At 61.8% G+C, this 20091-nt stretch overlaps 1 protein-coding gene across 1 annotated transcript in view; it reads left to right on the plus strand.

The window, feature by feature from the left end:
- FGF18 (fibroblast growth factor 18) overlaps window positions 1-19857 on the plus strand; it is a 32120-nt gene extending 12263 nt beyond the window's left edge. The window contains exons 3-5 of the mRNA XM_028528347.2: window positions 1248-1428; window positions 12272-12378; window positions 19216-19857. Coding sequence (XP_028384148.1) covers window positions 1248-1428; window positions 12272-12378; window positions 19216-19482 — 555 coding nt within the window. The 3' untranslated portion in view covers window positions 19483-19857. The remainder of the gene's footprint in view (window positions 1-1247; window positions 1429-12271; window positions 12379-19215) is intronic.
- The last annotated feature ends 234 nt before the right edge of the window (window positions 19858-20091 follow it).

A 20091-nucleotide genomic window follows, 5' to 3' on the forward strand; every position in this document is an offset into this window, starting at 1 on the left:
GACTCACGCCAGATGAATAGGCGTTACGTCTGGCCGCAGTGCCGGGAGGAAACGCAAGGCGTGGTTGAGTGATGGACGGTGGCAGAGGTGGAACACAGCAGTCACGGCCGGCCGGTCTCAGGATGTGACATTGGAGCAGAGTCCCAGACGAAACAGAGGAGCCAGAATGTAAAGATATGGGAGAGAGCGTGTGTGGCAGAAGGAGCACGTGCAAAGGCCCTGGGGTGGTTGTGTGTTCTGTGTTTGGAAAGCTCAGAGGGGGGCAATGAGGCAGCCAGTGTAGCTGGTGGGGGGAGTGGTAGGTAGGAGATGAAGGATGGGGGGGGAGCCGGCGGGGCTCACCAGCTGGGAACTTCCTCTAAGTGCGTGGGAAGCCCCGGGGAGTGTGCAGGCAGGCAGGGTCACGGAGCTACTTGGGTTTGCGGGAGGAGAGACAACCAGGGGGCAGGAGTGGAAGCAGGAGGCAGGTGGGGGCTATGCTGGGAGAAGGGACACTGGGGAGGTAAGAGTGGGCGGAGCCAGGGGCAACTTCTGGAGGATTCGGTCACGCATGCTTGCACTGAGGCCGTAGGGACACCGGATGTTTGGACAGGGGAGCAGAATGAAGGCGGCTGCAGCGGGAGACAGGACATGGGCAGATGCTTGGTGGTCCCCTGGGGACCCCCTGAGCACCAGGTCTGGGGGAGAAGTGACAGTGAACTCTGGCCCTTTCTTTCCCTGGATGAGACCTGCCTGGCCCCCCTCCTCCCCACTGAGGCCCCGAAAAGTAGCCCTGTGCTCCCCACCCGCTCCCGTCTCCATGCCGATCTGGGGACCTTCCCGCCCACTTGCTCGCTTGAACCTCACGGCCACCCTGGGACACAGCCAGAGCGAGGGCTCCGCTCCACCGTTTTGCTGGGAAGGAACCTGAGACAGAACAAACTGTGTGTCCAAGGTCACGGGCGAAACCTCTGCCCCACACTGCCTGCTCTCATGTGGGGCTGAGGTGGAAAAATAGTAAGCTTTGTTTCAAACAGGCCCGGCCTGATTTCTTCCTCTGCCACTCCCTGCCTGGGCCGCCGCCGGCAGCTCGCCTCACCTCTCTGAGTGAGCCTCAGTTGCCGCCTCTGTGAAATGGGGGTGGGAACGGGGCAGTTACGAGTGTGTGCAGAGGCCTGGCCCGGAGCTGGCGTCGACGAGGCCTGGCGCACAGGGGACCAAGGACTTGCAGGGGGGCGGGGCTCACCGTCACTCCTGTCCCTCCCCAGGTGCTGGCGGCCGAGGAGAACGTGGACTTCCGAATCCACGTGGAGAACCAGACGCGGGCTCGGGACGATGTGAGCCGTAAGCAGCTGCGGCTGTACCAGCTCTACAGCCGGACCAGCGGCAAGCACATCCAGGTCCTGGGCCGCAGGATCAGCGCCCGTGGCGAGGATGGGGACAAGTATGGTAGGTGCCAGCCCCCTCCCCCAGCCTCAGAGACCTCAGCTGCCCGTCCCGGCTCTGCCGGGTCCTGGCTGTGTGATCTTGCTCCTGACGCGGAGCCTTTCGGGGCCTCAGTTTCCTCACCTGTGAAATGGGGACAGAGAGCCTCATTGGGAGCACCAGCCAAAGAGGTGCATAAAGAGTGATTTTACTGGTCAATGCCCCATGAATGACAGTTGTCCGGCTATCAGGGGCTTGCTTGGGGACGGCCCAAAGCAGGTGGCTGTGCCCTGTGGCCCTGGTCCACCAGCCCCAGGTTTCAGAGACTTGGAGGGGTGGGAACCTCTGGGTAATGCTTTGTGGGTGTTGCTGGTGGTGGTGAGAATCGGCCTGGAGTGTGAGCCTGTTTGTGTGTGTGTGTTCAAGTGTGCTTGTGCTTGTGTGCGTGTGAGCTTGAGCGTGTGTACCTGTGAGGCATGTGGACAGCACCTTGGGCGATACCGTCCTCTTGACCTGGCCTTGACCCTGGAATTGGGTGTTCGGGAACCACCAGCTGCCTCTGCAAAGGGGCTGGGAGTAGTGGGACACCCTGACCCCCCTTCTCTGCCCAAGGCCCCCGCCCCCAGAGACCCTCAGCGGGGAGCAAGACAGGCAGGACTCCGCCTTCCCAGGGCCTGGAGGGGACCTGGGGACAGAGGCTGAGCACACCCCGACCACGTTCCTGCCATTCCCGCCTTCCGGGCCAGGCTCGGGGCCGTGGGTGGCCGGGGCTGGAGGCGGGGGCTGGGGCGGGGTCCCGTGTGTACGCAGGGGCCTGGCAGCCCCAGCTTTCTTTCTGGGATGATGCCCCGCCGGCCCCTGCCCATTGCAGTCAAGACGTGACAACAAGACAAATAATTTCTTGGACCTTTTATCTTGGACACCATTTATTTTCCTGCAGCCCCGGGGCAGGGCTGACCTCATGGTAGGGCCCAAGTGTGGCAGCTGCACCGTCACTGGGGGCTGGGCTGGGCCAGGCCGGGCAGGGCTGGGCCACCCGGGCTCCCCCGCTCCCGGCCAGCTGCCTCCCTGCCTTCTCCCGGCCCCATCACGCTCCTCGACCTCCTTTCCCCTGCCTCCCTCTTCCCCTCCTTCCTTTCTCAGTCTGGCTGCTTCTGCTCTCACCGGGTCCCTCTCTCTCTCTCTGGACCCTTCTCCCTCCTTCCTGGTTCTCATCTCTCCTGCCCTTTGTTTCCGGTCCTCGCGCTGCCTCCCCCTCCCCAGCGTCTCTGTCCTTTCTGCCTCCTTCCCTGGACCAGGGCTCCGGGCCCTGCTCCCCACCTCTCCCAGGCCCTCTGCTGGCCGCCTCTCTGGGGCCTCTGCTGCTCTGTGAACCCCCACCCCCCGATGTCTGGCTGTGCTGGGCAAACCCAGGTGGCGCTTTTCCCTGGGATCTGCTGTCCAGTTGCTGCCAGGGAAGGGGGCAGCTGGCTGGCCCGGGCGGGAGGAGGTGCCCTCCTGGGGAGTCCCTGGAGCTCGTGCTGGCCCCTCCGGGCTGGGCGAGTACAGGGGGGTCAGACTCGGGTCTGAACCATCTGTCCACACCCTGGGACAGGAGGCAGGGGCTCGGGAGGGAGAGGGGCCTGGCAAACGGCCGGCTCCGTGCTCCGGAAACCACGTGCCCTCCCACCTCCTCTGTCTGAACAGGAGGCTCGGGGCGGGGGCTCACCTGCTGTGTGACCTCAGGGAAGCCTTTGCCTTCTCTGGGCCTCGGTTTCCCTTCAGGACAAGGGCTGGACTAGAGTGGCGCTTCTTACACATTAAGCTGCAGGGAAGTCACGGGGTAGGGGGTGCTCTCATGAAAATGCCGATGTCCACTCAGTGGGTCCGGCCGGGGCCCGAGCCCCGGTGACACTAAGGGTCTCTACCCTGAGTGTCCAGGGACCAGCCCCTCCTGGCTCCGACTCCAGTTCTACGAACTCTAGATGTAATCATTCTCTCTCAAGGAACACGTTTTCTCACCCCCCCCCCGCCCCCCACCCCCCGCACCCAGGGCAGCCAGGGGCCTTGCTGGCACGGAGGCTGCTCCATTTAAATGTCACATTAGAAACGCAGATGAGGGGCCGGGACCCCATCTGTGAACCCTGGCAGAGGAAGTGAGACAATGGAGCCCACCGAGGCTTCCAATCTGGATGATCAATACAAATATTATCGGGAAGGTGATTTATGTGTTAGGGGCCCTCCCTGCCCCTGGGGGCGGGGCAGCCGGTAGCCCTTGGTCAGGGGACCCGGGACGGTCCAAGAACTGGCTCCCTCCTCCTCCTCCTCAGGGCTCCGTCCCGTTGAGCAGAGGACGCCGTCTGAGACTCCTGTCCACACATGGTCAGGGTGCAGCCTGGGAATCGCAGCAAATGCCAAGTGTAAACAGAATCCCCACCAACCCTCCCAATGTCAGACTCCACGGTCCCTCAAGGTGCTGGACTCTGTGGGCAGGTGTGGGGGGCAGGCCCACTCCGGGGGGCTCTCCGCCTGCTTCAGGGTGCTGAGTGGTCTTGAAATCCGAGCCAGCGGGGTTTCCACACCATGCTGTTCCGCTAGGGGGTCTCCCCGTGGCCCCTGAACTTCCCGCAGTACTCCAAGGACCCCGAGCCTGGGCTAGTCCCGGGACCGGGGGCTTTCTTAGCCCCCGGGGGGCTTTCAGGTTCGGCTCTGGAGGGAGTTGTGTGCTGGCATGGTGGTGGTCATGGCAGGGGGTGGGGGGACATGGCTGGAGGCTCAGGTAGTGGGACACCTGGTGGGCCCACCTGGGACTATTGTATCTGCCCCTCCTTTTCGGGTCCTTGTTCCCGGTCACCTCTGTCCTACAGGCAGTTGCCACCTCCAAGAATCAGCAAGGGGCCAGGAGGCAGGCAGGGCATCTGGCTTCCGGTCACTGCTCTGCCACCAAGCAGCCCACAGGGCCCGGGGCAAGTGTGTCCGGCTCTGGGCTTGGTGTCTTTTTCTGCCCAGCAAGGATGACAAGGCCCCGCCTCACCTGCCTCCGAGGTGTGCGCATTTAGACCCGGGACGTGGAGGTGGCAGCCCCTTCTGGCGGCCAGGAGCCAGCCGCAGGGGACAGGACTCCAGTCTTAGGGGAGCGGAGCCCAGGGCCGGCTGAGTCTGCTCCCGGGGAGGGTGGGGGCCGTGGCTCTGGCCATAGTGGTGGGGTGAGTCGGTGGGAGGTGGGGGTGGCAACGCTGCTTTTATAAGTCTCCTGTTTGGGTATTCCTGCCTGCTTTCATTTGGAAATAGGGATTTTCTACTTGATCAAACATTAAAAAAAAAAAGAATCCCACGTTTTGCAGTTGGCCAGCTTCCCGGGACTGGCAGCGCCCAGGCGGCCCCCAGCAGGCCGCAGAGGCCTGCGTCAGCCGGGAGGTGGCCCTTGGAGGGCGGAGCCGGTGGCCTGCACCTGGGGCTCAACGCCGGAGACTGTGGCTCTGAGTTAGCTCTCCTGGAAAGTGGGTGACTGAAGTGAGAGAATAGCTTAAGGCCAAAGGTTCTGTCATGATTAAGAATGTTACTGACAGTTCCCTGAACTCATCACTGCCGTATGGGGCCAAGGGGTGCTGTCACGGACTCAGGCCGAGGCCCCCTCCTCAGGAGCTGGTTCCTAGGGCCTGCAGAAGGGACCCCGCCTCTGGCGTGTCAGCCGCAGGTGGAAACTCCCTCGTGATCCCGTGGTGGGGCTGGCCGCGCTCTGGCTGCCGTCTCAGGCCAGGCCAGGAAGGGTCTTCGGACCCTGTTGTTGGGTGTGGTCTGGCCTCCTCCCGGTTCGCCCTGGGGGACCCCACTCACGGGGGAGCTCCTTCCTCAGGGCTGACTCAACAGGAAGAGCCTGGGTCCCTGAGTTCTGGCATGACCCCGGGCCCTTCCCATTCTCTCTCTGCGCCTGAGTTCTTCACCGTTTAAGGGACCGGGGTGCAGGGTCCGGGGCGTGCATCCGGGGTTCATACTCTCGGCCTCCTAATGGTTGTCACGTGTGAGTCTGTGACTCCAGCCGTGTGCCCGCTGCTCACGGCCACGTGGAGTCAGCCTGCCCTGCTGGGCAGCCTCCCTGAGCCCCCTGCTCACCCTGTCCCCCCGAGAACGGGAGCTCCTCGAAAGCAGTGACCCCCGTGCATGTCCCCACGTCCTTTCCCCGCCCCCCCCCCCTTAAGCATTGCTGGATGAGTGAATAAAGTAACTATGGGACCACTCACAGCACAAGCAGGGACTGGCTCATGTGGCTCTGCAGGCAGGTGAGGGGGTGTGCCCGGGCTTTTGCCGGGCAGGTGACGGGAGGGGCAGGCGGCACCCTGGTCCCCACCACCCTCTCTCTGGGACTTGCTAGAGAACAGTGTGAGCAAGGAGCAAGGCCCTGTGGGCTGGTCGGTGTGACCGAGCCAGCGGGGACCCCTACTCTCTGAGCCTGACGCCCAGCGTGCATTCTCGACACGGCAGCCTAGACGTGAGACGGGGCCACTGCTCCCTAATGAAACCCCAGCCCAGGGGGCTGGCTCCTGATGGCCACTGCAGCCCCGGGCTTTCCGCCGCGCTCGCTCCTGGCTAGGGGCCTTGGCGCTGGCCACCCCCTGGACCCGGGAACGCTCTTCTCCCAGCTCCCCTTCTGGCTTCTGTACACTCTTCCCCTTATCAGAGCGTCCCCTTCTCTGCCTCCTCGAGGGCGTATTTCTCTTCCCAGCACTGGCCGCTGCCTGACGTCCTGTTCTGAGTCTGGTGGTTCACTCTGTCTCTCTCGCCCATAGCGCGGACTCCTTGAGGGTGGGGCTTGCGTCTGTTTTGCTCACGGAGGAGCCCCCGGGCACAGCGCCGGCCACAGACAGGTACCGACCTGAAGGTGTCAACCCAGGTGCGCTCCCAGGAGCACTGAGGGCCTCGCTCCCCAGGGGCAAGCGTCTGCACACAGTAGGTCTTCCCTTCACCCTCCTGGCCAGTTAGCCTCTTTCTGTGCAGCAAACTCAGCTTCCCCCAGGGGCTCCCCCAGCTGGGAGGGGGTGCTTGCATCTGAGGCCGAACCCCTGCCCTCTGAGCTTGCGTCCCACCGATTCCGTCCCCAGAGGCGCGGCCACCCACACCTCACCGCCTGCTCAGCTGACACGGCCACACTGGAGAGCTCCAGCGAGGATTAAATACAGCTCCAGATCAATCCTATCGATCGCTTCCCTCCTGCTTTCCGGCGAGCCCACGCGCCCACCCCCCCCCCCCTCCTCCTCCTCAGGGACTCTAGGAGAAGGGGGACGGCGGGCCCCTTTGGAGACAGGCCACTGCGTGTGTGCGGTGCACGCACGGTCGGTGATGCCGAAACGTCTCCAGGAAGGACCCCTTCTCCCCCACCCCCACCGCTCGCTCCCCCTTCCCCTGGACCTGGTCCACCTGCACCAGGGAGGGAGGGAGCGCGGCTCCGGCGTGCCCTCCTTTGTCTTTGTGGCAAGGACATTTCCTCGCTGGAGGGCACCGCCTGGAGAGCCGCCAGCAGCACCGTCAGCAACGGAATGGCAGCGGCTGCCGGCGGCTGCCCCCCTGTGCTGGGCCCGTGTGCGGGCGGGCGGGCGGGCGGGCGGGCTCTGCACCTCGCCCTCGGCTCCCGTCTCCCCCATGTGCTCGAAGGCCTTGCGGAGGGCTGTTCCCTGAGGTTTGTCCGGCGGGGGCGGGAAGAAACCCATTCTCCAGTTCTGTGTTCTCTGCCCACTCTCTCTGGGTCCCGTCTCCTGCGTCTCTCTTTGTGCACATCCCTCTGGTTCTCCGGAGGCTTCTAACCCAGGCCTTCCAAGTGAGGCTCTAGACCGCCCCCTTCGAGGCCCTGCTAGGGAAGCACTGGAACCAGCCGTTCCCTCAGTCGATCAATGAATCACTGTCACGTCTCCATATCTGCACGGTCACAGGCAGCCACGTCTGCCCTGCTCTGCCTGCCTTGGACCCCCTGTCTCACTCAGACTAGCTCTGGAGTTCCTCTGCCTGCGTCCAGGTCCTGGCCCCACAGTGCGGCTCTGGCAAGTAACAGCTCAGCGCCTCAGTGTTTTCATCTGTAAAATGGGTACAACACGGCCGACCCTGCAGGGTCGCGATGAGGGACTCGTGAGACATTGCACATTCGGACCCCCAGCACAGTGCCTGGCAGAATGCTCAAATAAGGCTTAGCTGTGAGTTTTTAAATGGTCATTGTTACTCCATCTATTTAAGAGAAGTGGGCGGAGGGGGCGAGGGGAGAGCCTGTGTTTCTGTGTTTTTTATAGAAAGGGCTTTCTTGCCAGTTCCTTTTTTTCTCTTTTCTCTTTTCTGCTTTCCTCTCTACAAGCTGCTGGAGCCACTGGGTCCTCCAGCTCCTGGCCCCCAGCCCTAGGCAGGGCTGGGCCCTGCTCCGAGGCCTGAGCCCCATGAGACAGGCTCCGTGGACTTTCCTCTCAGGGGCCTGGGTTGTGCCCCCCACCCCCGAATCCTGCACTCACCCACCTCGGGTTCACGTAGCTTTTTCTCCCCTTGACCAGATCTGAAGCCACTCCTGTCTCTCTGGCTGCGCTTTGAGCCTCGGGTGCTCCTGAGGGCCCCCCATCTTCCGGTGACCCCGAGGGGACCCCTCCCCCCTCAAGGGCATTTGCAAGCGGAGCTGGAGGGCTGGGCCCGTGGCTTTGGCTCTGTGGGCTGCCGTGCCCACAGACTCCGCCCTAAGAAAGGGAGGTCAAGGCGAAGGCCCCTGCTGCCCACCCCTGGCATTCACTCGCTCCCTCGGAAAAGGGATGGGCCCAGAGGGAAAGGGAGGTAGGGGTGGGGTAGGCAGGCTGACCCCAAGACTTCTGGGTTCGAATCCTGCCTGGGTTGGAGCTCCATCCCAGGGTGATCTGGGGACCCCATTTTCTGACCTGTACAACAGGGATGATAATTACAGTCCGAACCTCAAGCGTTGTTGTAAGGATCCGGTGAGGGAGCACGTGTCAGGTAGTTTGAACCGTGCCCAGCACGTCACACGGTCTAGATACGTGTGAGTCACTGAGTCTTCCTAGAGGAGCCGAACCGAGCAAGGCCTTGCAGGTCAGCTAGTCCTGGCCCAGAGAGGGCCAGGGTCTTTCCCTCTGTCACACAGCAAGGCAGGAAATAGGGTAGTAACTGGAGGCTGGGGATGGGTGGGTAGGGGCTCACAGTCTTGGGGTGGCAGGAGAGACTGCCCCAGGGGGGAGCAGCGTGGCTGAGCACAGGGGCCACGGAACCAGACCCTGGGGCCGAGCCGCGGCCCTGTACTAGCTGGTGGTGCGCCTTTGGGCGTGACCCCCCTCCTCCCTGCATCTCGTTTCCTCTAGTGCGTCCCTCACGCGGTCATTTCAGCATTGAAGTGCAGCGTCCTGGTGGGTCACTGACTGTGAGCCGGGGGTGGGTGAGCTGGTGCTGGGAATCGCCGCGGTGAGTAAGACGGGCTGGACCCGCCCGCCTGGGGCTTCCCGGCCGGTAAACAGAGGCAGACGATAAAGAAGGCAGCAAGTAAGAAGTTTGGAGAACAGCTCTGAGAACAATGGAGCGGGCGGTGGGTCGTGCTGGAGGGGGGAGGCTGGTGTGACCTTGGGCAGCGTGGCGGGGGAGAGTCTCTCTAAGAAGGTGACATTGAGTGGCAACCTAAGAGACGAGAAGCCACGGGAGGAAGCTTGGGGCAAAGCAGTCTCCGGTGAGAGGGAAGAGCGAGTGCAAAGGCCCTGAGGTGCAAGTGGGTGTACTGGGTGTGTCAGGGAGGAACGCAAGGAGGCTGGTTGGCTGGAGGGCCGTGGGCAAGAGCTGGGGACAGTCAGCCGGCCCTAGGTCTCGTGCCCTGGATGGGCTCCTGAAAGAGGCCGGGTTTTCAGTGGGTCGGAGGTCTGAGGAGGCTTTCCGCAAGGATCCCTCTGGCTGACATGCAGGGGAGACTGGGAGACTGGTGAGGGGCAAGAGTTGGGGGCAGGGGGGCGGGGGGGGGGGAGGCTGTTGAACTGTGAAAACTGGAGGGGCCGCCAGGGCGGGGCGGAGGCCCGGTGAGGAGGAGAGAGTGAGATAATGTCATCGCCTCCTCCTGCCTGGCCTGGTGCGGGCCTGAGAGCAGACCGGGGCAGAGAGGAGGCGTCTAGGGCCCAGATGCATCCTGGGGGGTGGATCAGGAATCATGGGGTTGGTGGGGGCAGGGCGGGGGGAGCAGCATGATGCTGAGGATCAGGCAGGCTCCGGGGAAAACCTGGCCTGGGTGGGTGTGGTCTCTCTCTCTCTCTCTCTCTCTTTCTGAGAACTGCTGCTGCTATTACTCCCCAAAGACTTTACATAATTCTGGCCCAGCTCCCTGCTCATTATGTCATGCACGGAGCGGAGGGTAGGTCACTCCGTGGCTCACTGCGGTCGGGGGAGAACAGACTTCTGGCTCCCCTGGCACGGCAGCCGGCAGCCGGCGTGGACCCTCCCCGCCCCGGGGTGGGGGCGGGAGTGGAGGTGCGGTCCAGCCCCAGGCCCTTTGGATGCTCCCTGTGGTGGTCCGTGGCGGACGGCGGCAGAGGGCTGTGCTCTGAGCTCCGTCTCCCGGAGCTGGGGGTCCTCCCCCGGAGCTTGGGCCCCAGCAGAGAGAGGCAGGCAGACCTGATGTCAGCCCTTCCTGCTGGCTTACTCCTCTGAACCCCAGTTTCCTCCCCTGTAAAATGGGGGCAAAGGCACTCAAGCGCGTGAATTGTGTGACCTCAGCGGGCTCACGCGGGAGCCGGAGCTGTCTCCCCCTGGGAGTCACTTGGGGTTGCGTGTGCCCCAGCCCTGTGGTCCCGCCTCCTTCTTACAGTGTCCCTTCCCTACCCCTGTCCCAGACCTTGCCCCCAGTCTCAGCAAGAATCAGAACAGGGTGGAGCCCCCCTTTGCATAGGTAGGAAAACCCTCGGCACACAGTGGGGCATAGAGGCCACACAGCCCAGGATGGCGGGCAGACGCCAGACACGGAATCAGACCCTTAAGTCCCAGCCCAAGGCCCCTTCTGGGGCACGTGCCACCTGCAAGCCCCAGCGGTGCTGCGGAAGTTCAGGCCAGAGGGTACCCTGGCCTTGAAGGCAAGTTCCACCCCACCTCTGTGCTTTCACACACACCTCTGACTTTTCCTGCGGTGCGTTTCTTTTTCTCTGGGGAAAGCAGGTTTGCGTGGCACGTAGGAAACTTGAACGATGGCACCGAGGGTCCCCCACCCCGCCCCTGAGGACAGGTGCCGGGCCCTTCCCCGCCTCCTTCCGTGCGATCCTCACGCTCACCTGAGGACCATGGGTGGTTTCCCCCGTGTTACTGGTGAGGAAACCGAGGCCCAAGGTCATACAGCCAGGCCAGGGGCTCAGACCCAGGGCCGTGCCCTGCAAAGCTCTCCCCTTCCCTGACCTGTGCTGCCTCCGTGCGAAGCTCCGGGGGTGGCAGGGGACCCTCCTGAGCCCACATCCCCGCCCTGGGGGGCCTGCGCTGCAAGGGGTGGCGGGGAGCTGGTCCCAGGTTCCAGGGGACCAAGCTAGCACAGAGTCATAGGGTGCTTGGATTCAGGGGAGCAGGGAGGACGGGGCACCCGTGCCCCCCCTCTCAACATCAGTTCGGGTCCCTGACTCACTGCTGACTAGGGTTGGCGGAAGGTGGCGGGAGGAATGTGCCGGCCCCCTTGTTTCTAGAATTACTAAATTCTTGTTAGATCTTTAAATTTTATGTAAATTCTTCTCTTTTTTCCGTGGAAAGGTGGGGTATCATATTTTAATTAGTAGTGGTGTCAAAGGAGAGCTAGATTAATGATTGGAAATCCTGCTTTCCAGATGGTTTTCATTTTCACAGCAGGGCACCGGGGTATATATTTTTAATTTTTTTTAATTAAAATCATACCTAGTGTATTTTAGGGGCACTGAGCTCCACTCTTTGTGGCTCCAAGGATGCTGTATTTGGGGCTATGATTTTGTTATGGAGAAGCAAGTCCCTTGTCACCGAAATTAAAATTTTGCGGGTGAGGGAGGGGCAGGTGCTAGGAAACACAGGGTCAGGGGTGGGGGGGTGAGAGCGGGAGGGTCATAGGTAGAGGAAGAAAGGGAGGGGGAGCGGGGGAGGGGGACCAGGTGCGTGCGCTCAGGACCAGACAGGGGAGAGGACAGTCACCCTTTGGCCATTTGGGGTCCTTGTTCAGTCAGGGCTCTGGGAGGTCAGCTCCGGACACCCCGATTCTGCAGAGCATCTACAGCAGCGGGGGGTCTCCTGCCCAGGATAGGGAATGCTGGGCCCCGATCGGGACTTCTGGGCTCCAGGGGGTTAGTTAGTTACCTTTCAGCCTGGCGACCTTGACTGAGGAAAGTGAAATCCTGAAGATGTCCCGCCTCCCCGCCCCTGGCCTTCAAGGGGCAAACCTGCAGGGGTGGGCGGGGCTGGGGCCTCTGACGCACTGCCCCCCCCCCAGGCAAGGCATGTGCGAGAGTGTGTGTGCCTGAGTGTGTGTGTGCCCGTGAGAACTCCTGTGCATGTGTCTGTGCCCTTGTTGCGGAGACGACTGCTTCCCTGGAGTTACTTGTCTGGCTCTCTGCCCTGCTTTGGGGAATGGAGTGGAGGGGCTGGGAGAGGTGGGTGAGGAAGGGGGGGGGGCACCCAAGTTAGTGTTTGGTCACAGCGACAGAACCTCCTTCTCCCTCTGGCTGGAGCCATCTTGGTTCCTAGTGGAGTCCGGAGAGGCTGGGGGTGGAGGGGGGGGTAGGGCACAGGTGGGGACGGCTCCCCTCTCCCAGCCTGAGAAGCGGGGTGCTCTACAGGGACCTGGCAGAGGCCTCTTCCGTGCCTGAGTTGGCGGTGGGGATGGGGGGGGCCCAGGGACACGGTAAAAAAGCCTGTCTCCTTCTGCTTCTGCCTCTCGAAGCCCAGCTCCTAGTGGAGACAGACACCTTCGGCAGTCAAGTCCGCATCAAGGGCAAGGAGACGGAGTTCTACCTGTGTATGAACCGGAAAGGCAAGCTCGTGGGGAAGGTGAGTGCCGGTCTGGGGTTCTGGGGAACTTGGGTGGGTGCCCTCCGGCAGCCCTGTGTGGCTGGGACAGCCAGCCCAGGGCCGCGGCAGCCCTCAGTGGAAACCAGCCGGGGAGTGTGCGTGTGAGATTCCCACAGAAGTCCCTCCTTTTTTTTTTTTTTAGATTTTATTTATTTATTTTTAGGGAGGGAAGGGAGGGAGAAAGAGAGAGAGAGAGAGAAACATCAATGTGCGGTTGCTGGGGGCCATGGCCTGCAACCCAGGCATGTACCCTGACTGGGAATCGAACCTGCCACACTTTGGTTCACAGCCCTCGCTCAATCCACTGAGCTCTGCCAGCCAGGGCGCAATCCCTCCTTTTGCCCCCTTCTCCTTCGCCCACTGCCACAGCCTGCCAGGCCAAGTTACCCATGTTACTATTATCGTGACTGTGACTTTGGGGAGAACGCGGGGCCCTGGGTCTCTCCTGGTGGATGTGGAACCCTAGCTGGTTGGGAGGGGTCCCCCGCCCGGAGGGGAGGGGGTTCTGGGGCTCCCGGCTGCTGCCTGCGTGTACCTGATGTCTGGGAACAGGGAAGCAGCCGGCGGAGGGCTGGGCCGCGGCGTTGTTTTAACAATCGCCAGGCTCCGGAACTCAGCCGCCTCGTCAGCGCTGGGCCTCACGGTTCTAGCATTTCAGGAAGATTTTATTACTTTGGAACGGGCAAGGGAGCGGCATGTAACAAATTAGGGCAGGGGTGGGGGTGCAGTCGGGTGGGCCCGTGTGCCAGGGGCTCTGGGCCTCCACCGAGGCCGTGTCTCAGGGGTCCCCGCTTTTCTCTCGGGTGTGCTTGTCTGTGAAACTCGCACACGCACTGCCTCTGGGACTTCCAGTGGGTGGTGTTGGTGGCTGTACCTCTGTTGGATCATGTCTGTGTCCCCTTCTTTCTGCAGGGGTCCCTCCTCACTTCTGCAGTAACTTGGGCACAGGGTGGGGGGGCGGGGCTTCTGCCTCCTGGACAGGTGGAGTGGGTGCGGGGTGGAGAGTAGACCCAGATTCCCAGCAGGATGTCGTCTTTGGCTTGGGGGCAAGGCCCTGGCTCATTCTTTACATTTTTTATACCTCATTGGAGCGGGGGCTGGGGGGCGTTACCCCAGCCTTGTTTAAGCCACGTTTTTGATTTCCTGCATCTCCCAACGCATTCCTCTTTCATCTGTCATGCCCGAGTGGCTGGGGCAGTGTACCAGGCCGGGGGTTGGAGCCCAGGTATTGCCGCCTACCGTGAATAATAACGGGGCTACTGGCCCCCGTTCATTGAGCACCTACTTTCTGCCAGGCGCTCCCGCCTGATCCCAGGAGGTTGGTACCTCCGCCATCCCCATTTCACAGACGCGAAAGCCGAGGCACAGCGGGCCCCAGGCACTCGCCCCAGGTCCCACCCTAGAGCTGGGCGGGATGCAAAACCCAGCTTGGGAGGCCAAGATTCCAGCGGCGCTGCCCACACCAACGACAGCTTCCCAAAGAGCAAACAAAATAATAGTAATCACGTCGCGCGGCTCGGGGACGGCGATGAGTGGTTTCAATTAGTGATTCACTTTCCGCGACCGGCGGCCCGGCCGGCGGCGGCGGCGGCGGGCGCGGGGTCTGGGGCAGGGGCGGCGGCGGCGGGTGGGCGCGGGTCCCCTGGCCTGGCCCGGAGTTTCCTGTGCCGCGCAGCCGCCCCGCGGTCCCGCGTCGGGCGCTTTGTTCTCCTGCCCGGCCCGGGCCGTCTCCCAGGCCCAACCTGCTCGCAGTTGTGCTCGGCCTCCTTTTTTTCCTTTTTTTCCCCTGTTGGAAGGAGGGCCGCAGGGCAGCCTGCCGTGCCCGGTGCCTGCGCGCCCCTCCCTCCCGTCTGCGCGGTTCCCGGCATCTTGACCCCAGGGAGGGCCGTCGTGGGGTCAAAAGAGCAGCCCGGTCCCCTCGGGCCCTCCGCCGCCGCCCGCCGCCCTCCGCCCGCCCGCCGGCTGGCCGCTGAGTCACCGCTTCCACAGGAGCCGGCTCCGATTTCCTGCCCCCTCGCCCTCTCTCCCGTCATTAATATTGGGGACGGTTCAGCTGGAGGCGAGGCGCGGCGCAGCGCCGTCGGGGGAGGACCGCCCCCTCGCTGCAGCTTCCCCCTCCCCCCTCCCCCCTCCCCGCCCCGTTTTCCCCCCTCCAGGCTTCCGTCTTCCGCTCAGGCCTCCGGACCTCGGAGGGCGCCCCCCAAATCCACCTGTCCTGACTTCGCCAGCAGCTGGGCCCCCTGTGGGCCTCTGCCCAACCCAGGGCCCTGCACTCTCTCTGGCTCCCGCAGTGGACGCTGGGGGCCCTGGGGTGCTGCTGTTTGGCCGCTCTGCTGTCACAGGCTCCCTGGACCCAGATACGATCCGCAGCCGCTTGGCACTGCCCAGCTGCAGTCCCTGGAGGTGCTGTCCACGCTGTGCCATCAGCTGGGACTGCCCTTCCCTCGCCCCTCTGCCCTGTGCCCTGGCTCATCCTTTCCCACCCTCCTGCTTCTCTGAGCCCCTCGGTCGCCCACCCACCCACCTGGGAGCCCCCAGCCCCTCACACAGCCCGCGCTTGCGGGTCCGACCGCCCACCTGGGTTGTCACTGTCTGTCCTCGGGCTTACCTTCCCCGTTGGGCTGATAATAGCTCATGGGGACTGATTCTCCATCCTTCTCTCTGCATTCCGTCCACCTGCCCCAAAGCCTGCAAGGGCACCGAGGAAAGGAAGCCCAGTTACTGTTTTCTGAGGCTCTTGACTCCTCCCCCCCAGCCAGCGTTGTGCACCTCAGGCCCCCGGGGCGACCCAGCACCCTGACCTCTCTGCACCCCAGCGTCCTCACCTGTGGAACGGGAACAAAAATGCTGGCACTCGCAGGCCCTCACTTGTTCAATGCTAGCCCCCTTCCCCTCGGAAACCGGATTGCCGAGTCTCTCCTCCACCTGTGGCCGCCCTTGGCCCGGGCGGTGGAGGCTCTGGCTCCTTGGGAATGGCTCAGTGGGACAGCTTTCTTGGGCAATCTTGACCCTGGGCGCCAACCACGCCACGGAGGGGCATATTGCTGAACCTCCAGCAGATCCTTTCCAGGTCCCCTCTGGCCCTTGGCTGTGGCCACTCCCCCGCTGCCTCGTGCCAGCCAAGTGCCACGGCCCTGTGCCGAGCCCCTCCCTTCCCGTCTGGACCCCACGACCGCCTGGCCCGGGAGGTACCCTTCCTTTCACTCCGCAGTCGTTGAGCGCGGTGCACCGTGTGCTAGGCAGTCCCCCCTCCCCTGGAGACTCAGCCCAGATGGGTTTTTCTCACCAGTGGGATCGCTGGTGAGGTCTTCTCTGGGGCAGCAGGCGGGGGAGGGGGCTGCCCTCCACCACGTCTTTGGGAAGGCTGCTTCGGCTGTGAGGGACTGAAACCCAACTCAAAATGCCTTAAGCCAAAGAGGAAAAGTTGGCCCACGTAACTGAAAACGTCCAGAGGGTCGCTCTAGTTTCAAGTAAGACTGGCTCTGGGGGCCCGAATGATGTCATCAGGATTCAGTCTTCGAGTCACGTGGAAGGAACAGGATTCCAGTCTGGACAGGCGGGTGTCGGAGGGGGTTGTGGGGGAGATGACCCAATTCCAGGTCCCCGGGGTTCTGGGAGGAGATAGTCACTCCTTCCCTAAGTCCTGCGCATCCTCTGCCTGGCCGGGCCCGCTGAGTCAGCGCTGCCGCAGGGGCGGGGCAGCCACAGGTGTTTTTACATCTCAGCAGGCCACAGCAGGGTCACAGAGGTCGAGGGTATGTGACAACCACAGGTGGGCCCCATGGCTCCTGAGCTCTGGGGTGGTGAGCTCCCCAACCCTCTAAGTAAATCCAGACACGTGTGAACCCATGTGCCAGGCCCCGTGCTGACCCTTGCGCATTCGAGAGTTTGCTTCACGCTGATGTGGGCGTGTGGGCCTGGGGAGGTGGGGTTTTGACAGGCAGTGCCCACGCCGCCATCCCCTGTCTCCTTGTGGGTGTGTCTGGGACTGGTCAGAGGAGACAGAAGCGAGCGGCCATGGCAAATGCGGGTTCAAATCCTGGCTCTGCCGTTGACAAGCTCCATAACCTTGGACATGTCCCGTTGCCTCTTTGAACGACTCTGTTGTCTTCTGCCAGGTAGAGCCTGCCTCCGTGCGTTAAAAGGATGAAATGAAGTAAGGGATGTGCAGGTGCTGGCATGTGGTTGGCAGTTCATAAAGGCCGAATGAATGAGCAGGGAGACCACGTGGGCAACGCACAGAGCATTGGCCCTCTGCCGGCTCTGTCCCCTTCTCGGCACCCCCCCAGGAGGGGGTCCCCTAGCTCATGACTGTCTGGGGGCATTCGCAAGGGGTCCAGGAGGAGCCAGGGTCTGTTTTCTTTCCTGTGTGGCTCCCACCATTTCTATCTCAGACGAACTCAAATCCGTTCAACCACAAAAGCCCTGGGCACCCCCGTCTTGGGTTAAGGCCTGTGCTGAGCCACGAGAACAACTGAGAAGCAGTCCCGACCTCCTGAGGCTCTTGGACTGTTGAGGGGGCAGGCAGGTGTGGAATTGCTTCTTTGGGGGGGCTGTGGGGGGAAAAGGGGTGCCAAGAGGGTCTAGAAGATGGAGTATGTGAGCCCAGTAACGCTTGATACTTGAATGGAATATTGAAGAAAGAGGAGGAAGTAACTAGGGAGATAGGTAGCAGTCAGGGAAGGCTTCCTGGAAGAGGCAGTTGCTGAGCTGAGCCTTGAAGGATGAAAGCAGTTTTCCAGGCAGGTATTTCAGGGTAGGGAAACATCATGGTGTGACCTTGGTTCCATTTGCTCCGACTGTTCCGTTGAGAGGGGCCAAGGGCCCTGGACTCAGGTTGGACAGGCAGCTCCCATAATTATCCATGAGGTACCCGGAGCCCAGAGCCCACGCCCCTCTACCCCTTTGCACATATGCTCTGGCTTCTTTCCCTGCGCATCCCGCCAACTCTGTCCCCTGGGCCCTGCATGTGCCTCCCGGGCCCTCCCCCTGCCTGCCCGGCCACCTCCTCCTCGAAAGATCCCGTCCTCCAGACAATGTTTTCCTGCCCTGCCCGTCCCTTTCTGCAAAGTTCAGCACTTTGCAGAGCCCGGGCTTGCCCTCTGCTCAAAGGTGAATGTTCCTGGAAGCCCCGGCCTGTTTTCTACTTCAAACAAAAGGCTGGAACTTGCACCTCAGTCTCCGCGCACAGCCAGACCGCTGGGCTTCCAACTTGGCTGGGCATCTGTCCGTAGCGAGGAGTGGGCCCGGCCTAAATCTGGAGATGTTAGCTGGAAACTCCGGTGCTGCTAATTCAGGCCTCCCAGCTCCGCGTGTTTCCCATTCGTCCCCATCGGGCAATGCGGCTGTCTCGGGGGGGAGGGGACTCAAAGCCTGCCGCCCCCCACCTTTGGTCCAGCTCAGGCCCAAGGAGGGGAGTCAGGCCCTCCCAACCACCCGGTCTTCAGCATTCATTCAGCAGTACCTACTGTGCGCCGGGCTCATTTATGTCTTCAGTATTCATTTAGCAGTCCCTACTGTGTGCCAGGCTCATTTATGTCTTCAGCATTCATTCAGCAGTCCCTACTGTGCGCCGGGCTCATTTATGAGCGCCCTTCCGCACAAGGTTTCCAGGACCGGGGACGTCTCCTTATCCCTGCTGGGTAAGGCGAGGAATCCGAGGTGTAGAGGGTGGGATGCCCGGACCTGAGGTCGAGCACGGAAGCCGTGGAGTTGACTCAGCTCCCGAGTCGGGTGCAGGTCGGGCTCCTGGCCCGGCAGAGCCCCGCGGGCTTTGGGGTTGGGCCACGCTGCCACGCTTACGCAGGGAGTCTCCTTCCTCCCTCACACCAGACACCGCAAGGCAGCACATTAACTGTAGTGTTTACTGAACGTCATACAGTGGCGTGTGAGCGGCAGTGGAGGAGCCGACCTCATGTCAGGTTTTGGGCACACCTGTCAGCACTCCTTCCTGTCACAAAAGCTAGAACTCAATCTCAGCCGCTTCCAAGGATGTGGTACTGGCCCACGTGACAGTCAGGCGACTGCCGCTTCCGATGCAGCTAAAGGATGCGACCAGGACTTGGGTGTCTTATTCTTTTCCTCTTGGCTTTGCGCCCTCCGTGCTGGCTTTGTTGTCAAACAGGATTTCGCCTCGTGGTGGTGAAACGGCTTTGCCCTCCCTTTCCTGGGTGTCCAGGTGTAAGTCAGCCTGTTTGCAGGCATTGTTGATACAGGGTATCGGGGAACACTGATTGGATGGCTCAGGTCCCATGTCCAGCCCTGCACCAGTCACAGGAAATCATGTTCTGATTGGCTACCTCTGGGTTTCTTGTTCTCATAGAGTTGAGGTGGGAGCTCCTGGCTGCAGGGTGGAAAGTGGGGAAGGTTTGGATTCTGGAAGGATGCGGGGGCCCGATGTAAGAAGGGCACTTCAGCCCTGGCTGGTGTAGCTCAGTGGATTGAGCATGGGCTGTGAACCAAAGTGTCGCAGGTTCGATTCCCAGTCAGGGTGCATGCCTAGGTTGCAGGCCATAACCCCCAGCAACCGCACATTGATGTTTCTCTCTCTCTTTCTCCCTCCCTTCCCTCTCTAAAAATAAATAAAAATTAAAAAAAAACAAAACCTGGGGTACTTGAAAGGCTCTATACCTTAAAAAAAAAAAAAAAGAAGAAGAAGAAGGTCACTTCATAGATCCAGGAAGTGAACTTGCTGAGGCCAGAGCTCGGGCCAGGCCTTCCCTCCTGTGCTGCCCCCAAGCCCTGGCCGCCCGCCCCCTGCACCCCCCCGCACCCGCCCTGGCCCTTCTCACCCCCTTCTCCTCTCTCCTCCCACAGCCCGACGGCACCAGTAAGGAGTGTGTGTTCATTGAGAAGGTCTTGGAGAACAACTACACGGCCCTGATGTCAGCCAAGTACTCCGGCTGGTACGTGGGCTTCACCAAGAAGGGGCGGCCAAGGAAGGGCCCCAAGACCCGGGAGAACCAGCAGGACGTGCACTTCATGAAGCGCTACCCCAAGGGGCAGACGGAGCTGCAGAAGCCGTTCAAGTACACCACGGTGACCAAGCGGTCCCGGCGCATCCGCCCCACGCACCCCGGCTAGGCGGCCGCCCCGGGCCCACGCTCTCACTCCCCGAGAACTGCATCAGAGGAATATTTTTACATGAAAAATAAGGAAGAAGCTCTATTTTTGTACATTGTTTCCAAGAAGACAAAAACTGAACCAAAACTCTCGGGGGCGGGGGAACGGTAAGGACCTTATGGTTGACCCGAAACCCCCCTGCGACAAAGACTCACCCGGAGAGACGGCGTCAGCACCCAGGTGCGTGTCTCTCTCTCTCAGAACAGACAACGCTCAGCTCGTCCCCAGAGGAGGACTTGAATGAGGAAAACGACACTCTGAGAAACCAAAGTCCTTTTTCCCAAAGGTTCTGAAAACGAAAGAAAAACAAAACAAAACAAAACGAAAAAAAAAAGGCAGAGAAAAGTAGTAACCCCCCACCCTCCAAGGAACTCCCCCTCTTTCCCCGTTTCCCGCCCCTGCCCCAGACTCCAACAAAAATCGCTCTCTGGTTTGCAGTCATTTATTTATTGTCTGCTGCAAGCTGTCCCGAGACACCGCGCAGGGAAGGCGTGCCCCTCGGAATTCTCGGCGCCTCGACCTCCGACGACAGAAGGCCTCGTCCAATCACGGCGACCCTGCCTCGCTCGC

The sequence above is a fragment of the Phyllostomus discolor genome, chromosome 13 (genome assembly GCF_004126475.2).
Source record: "Phyllostomus discolor isolate MPI-MPIP mPhyDis1 chromosome 13, mPhyDis1.pri.v3, whole genome shotgun sequence".
NCBI lineage: Eukaryota > Metazoa > Chordata > Mammalia > Chiroptera > Phyllostomidae > Phyllostomus > Phyllostomus discolor.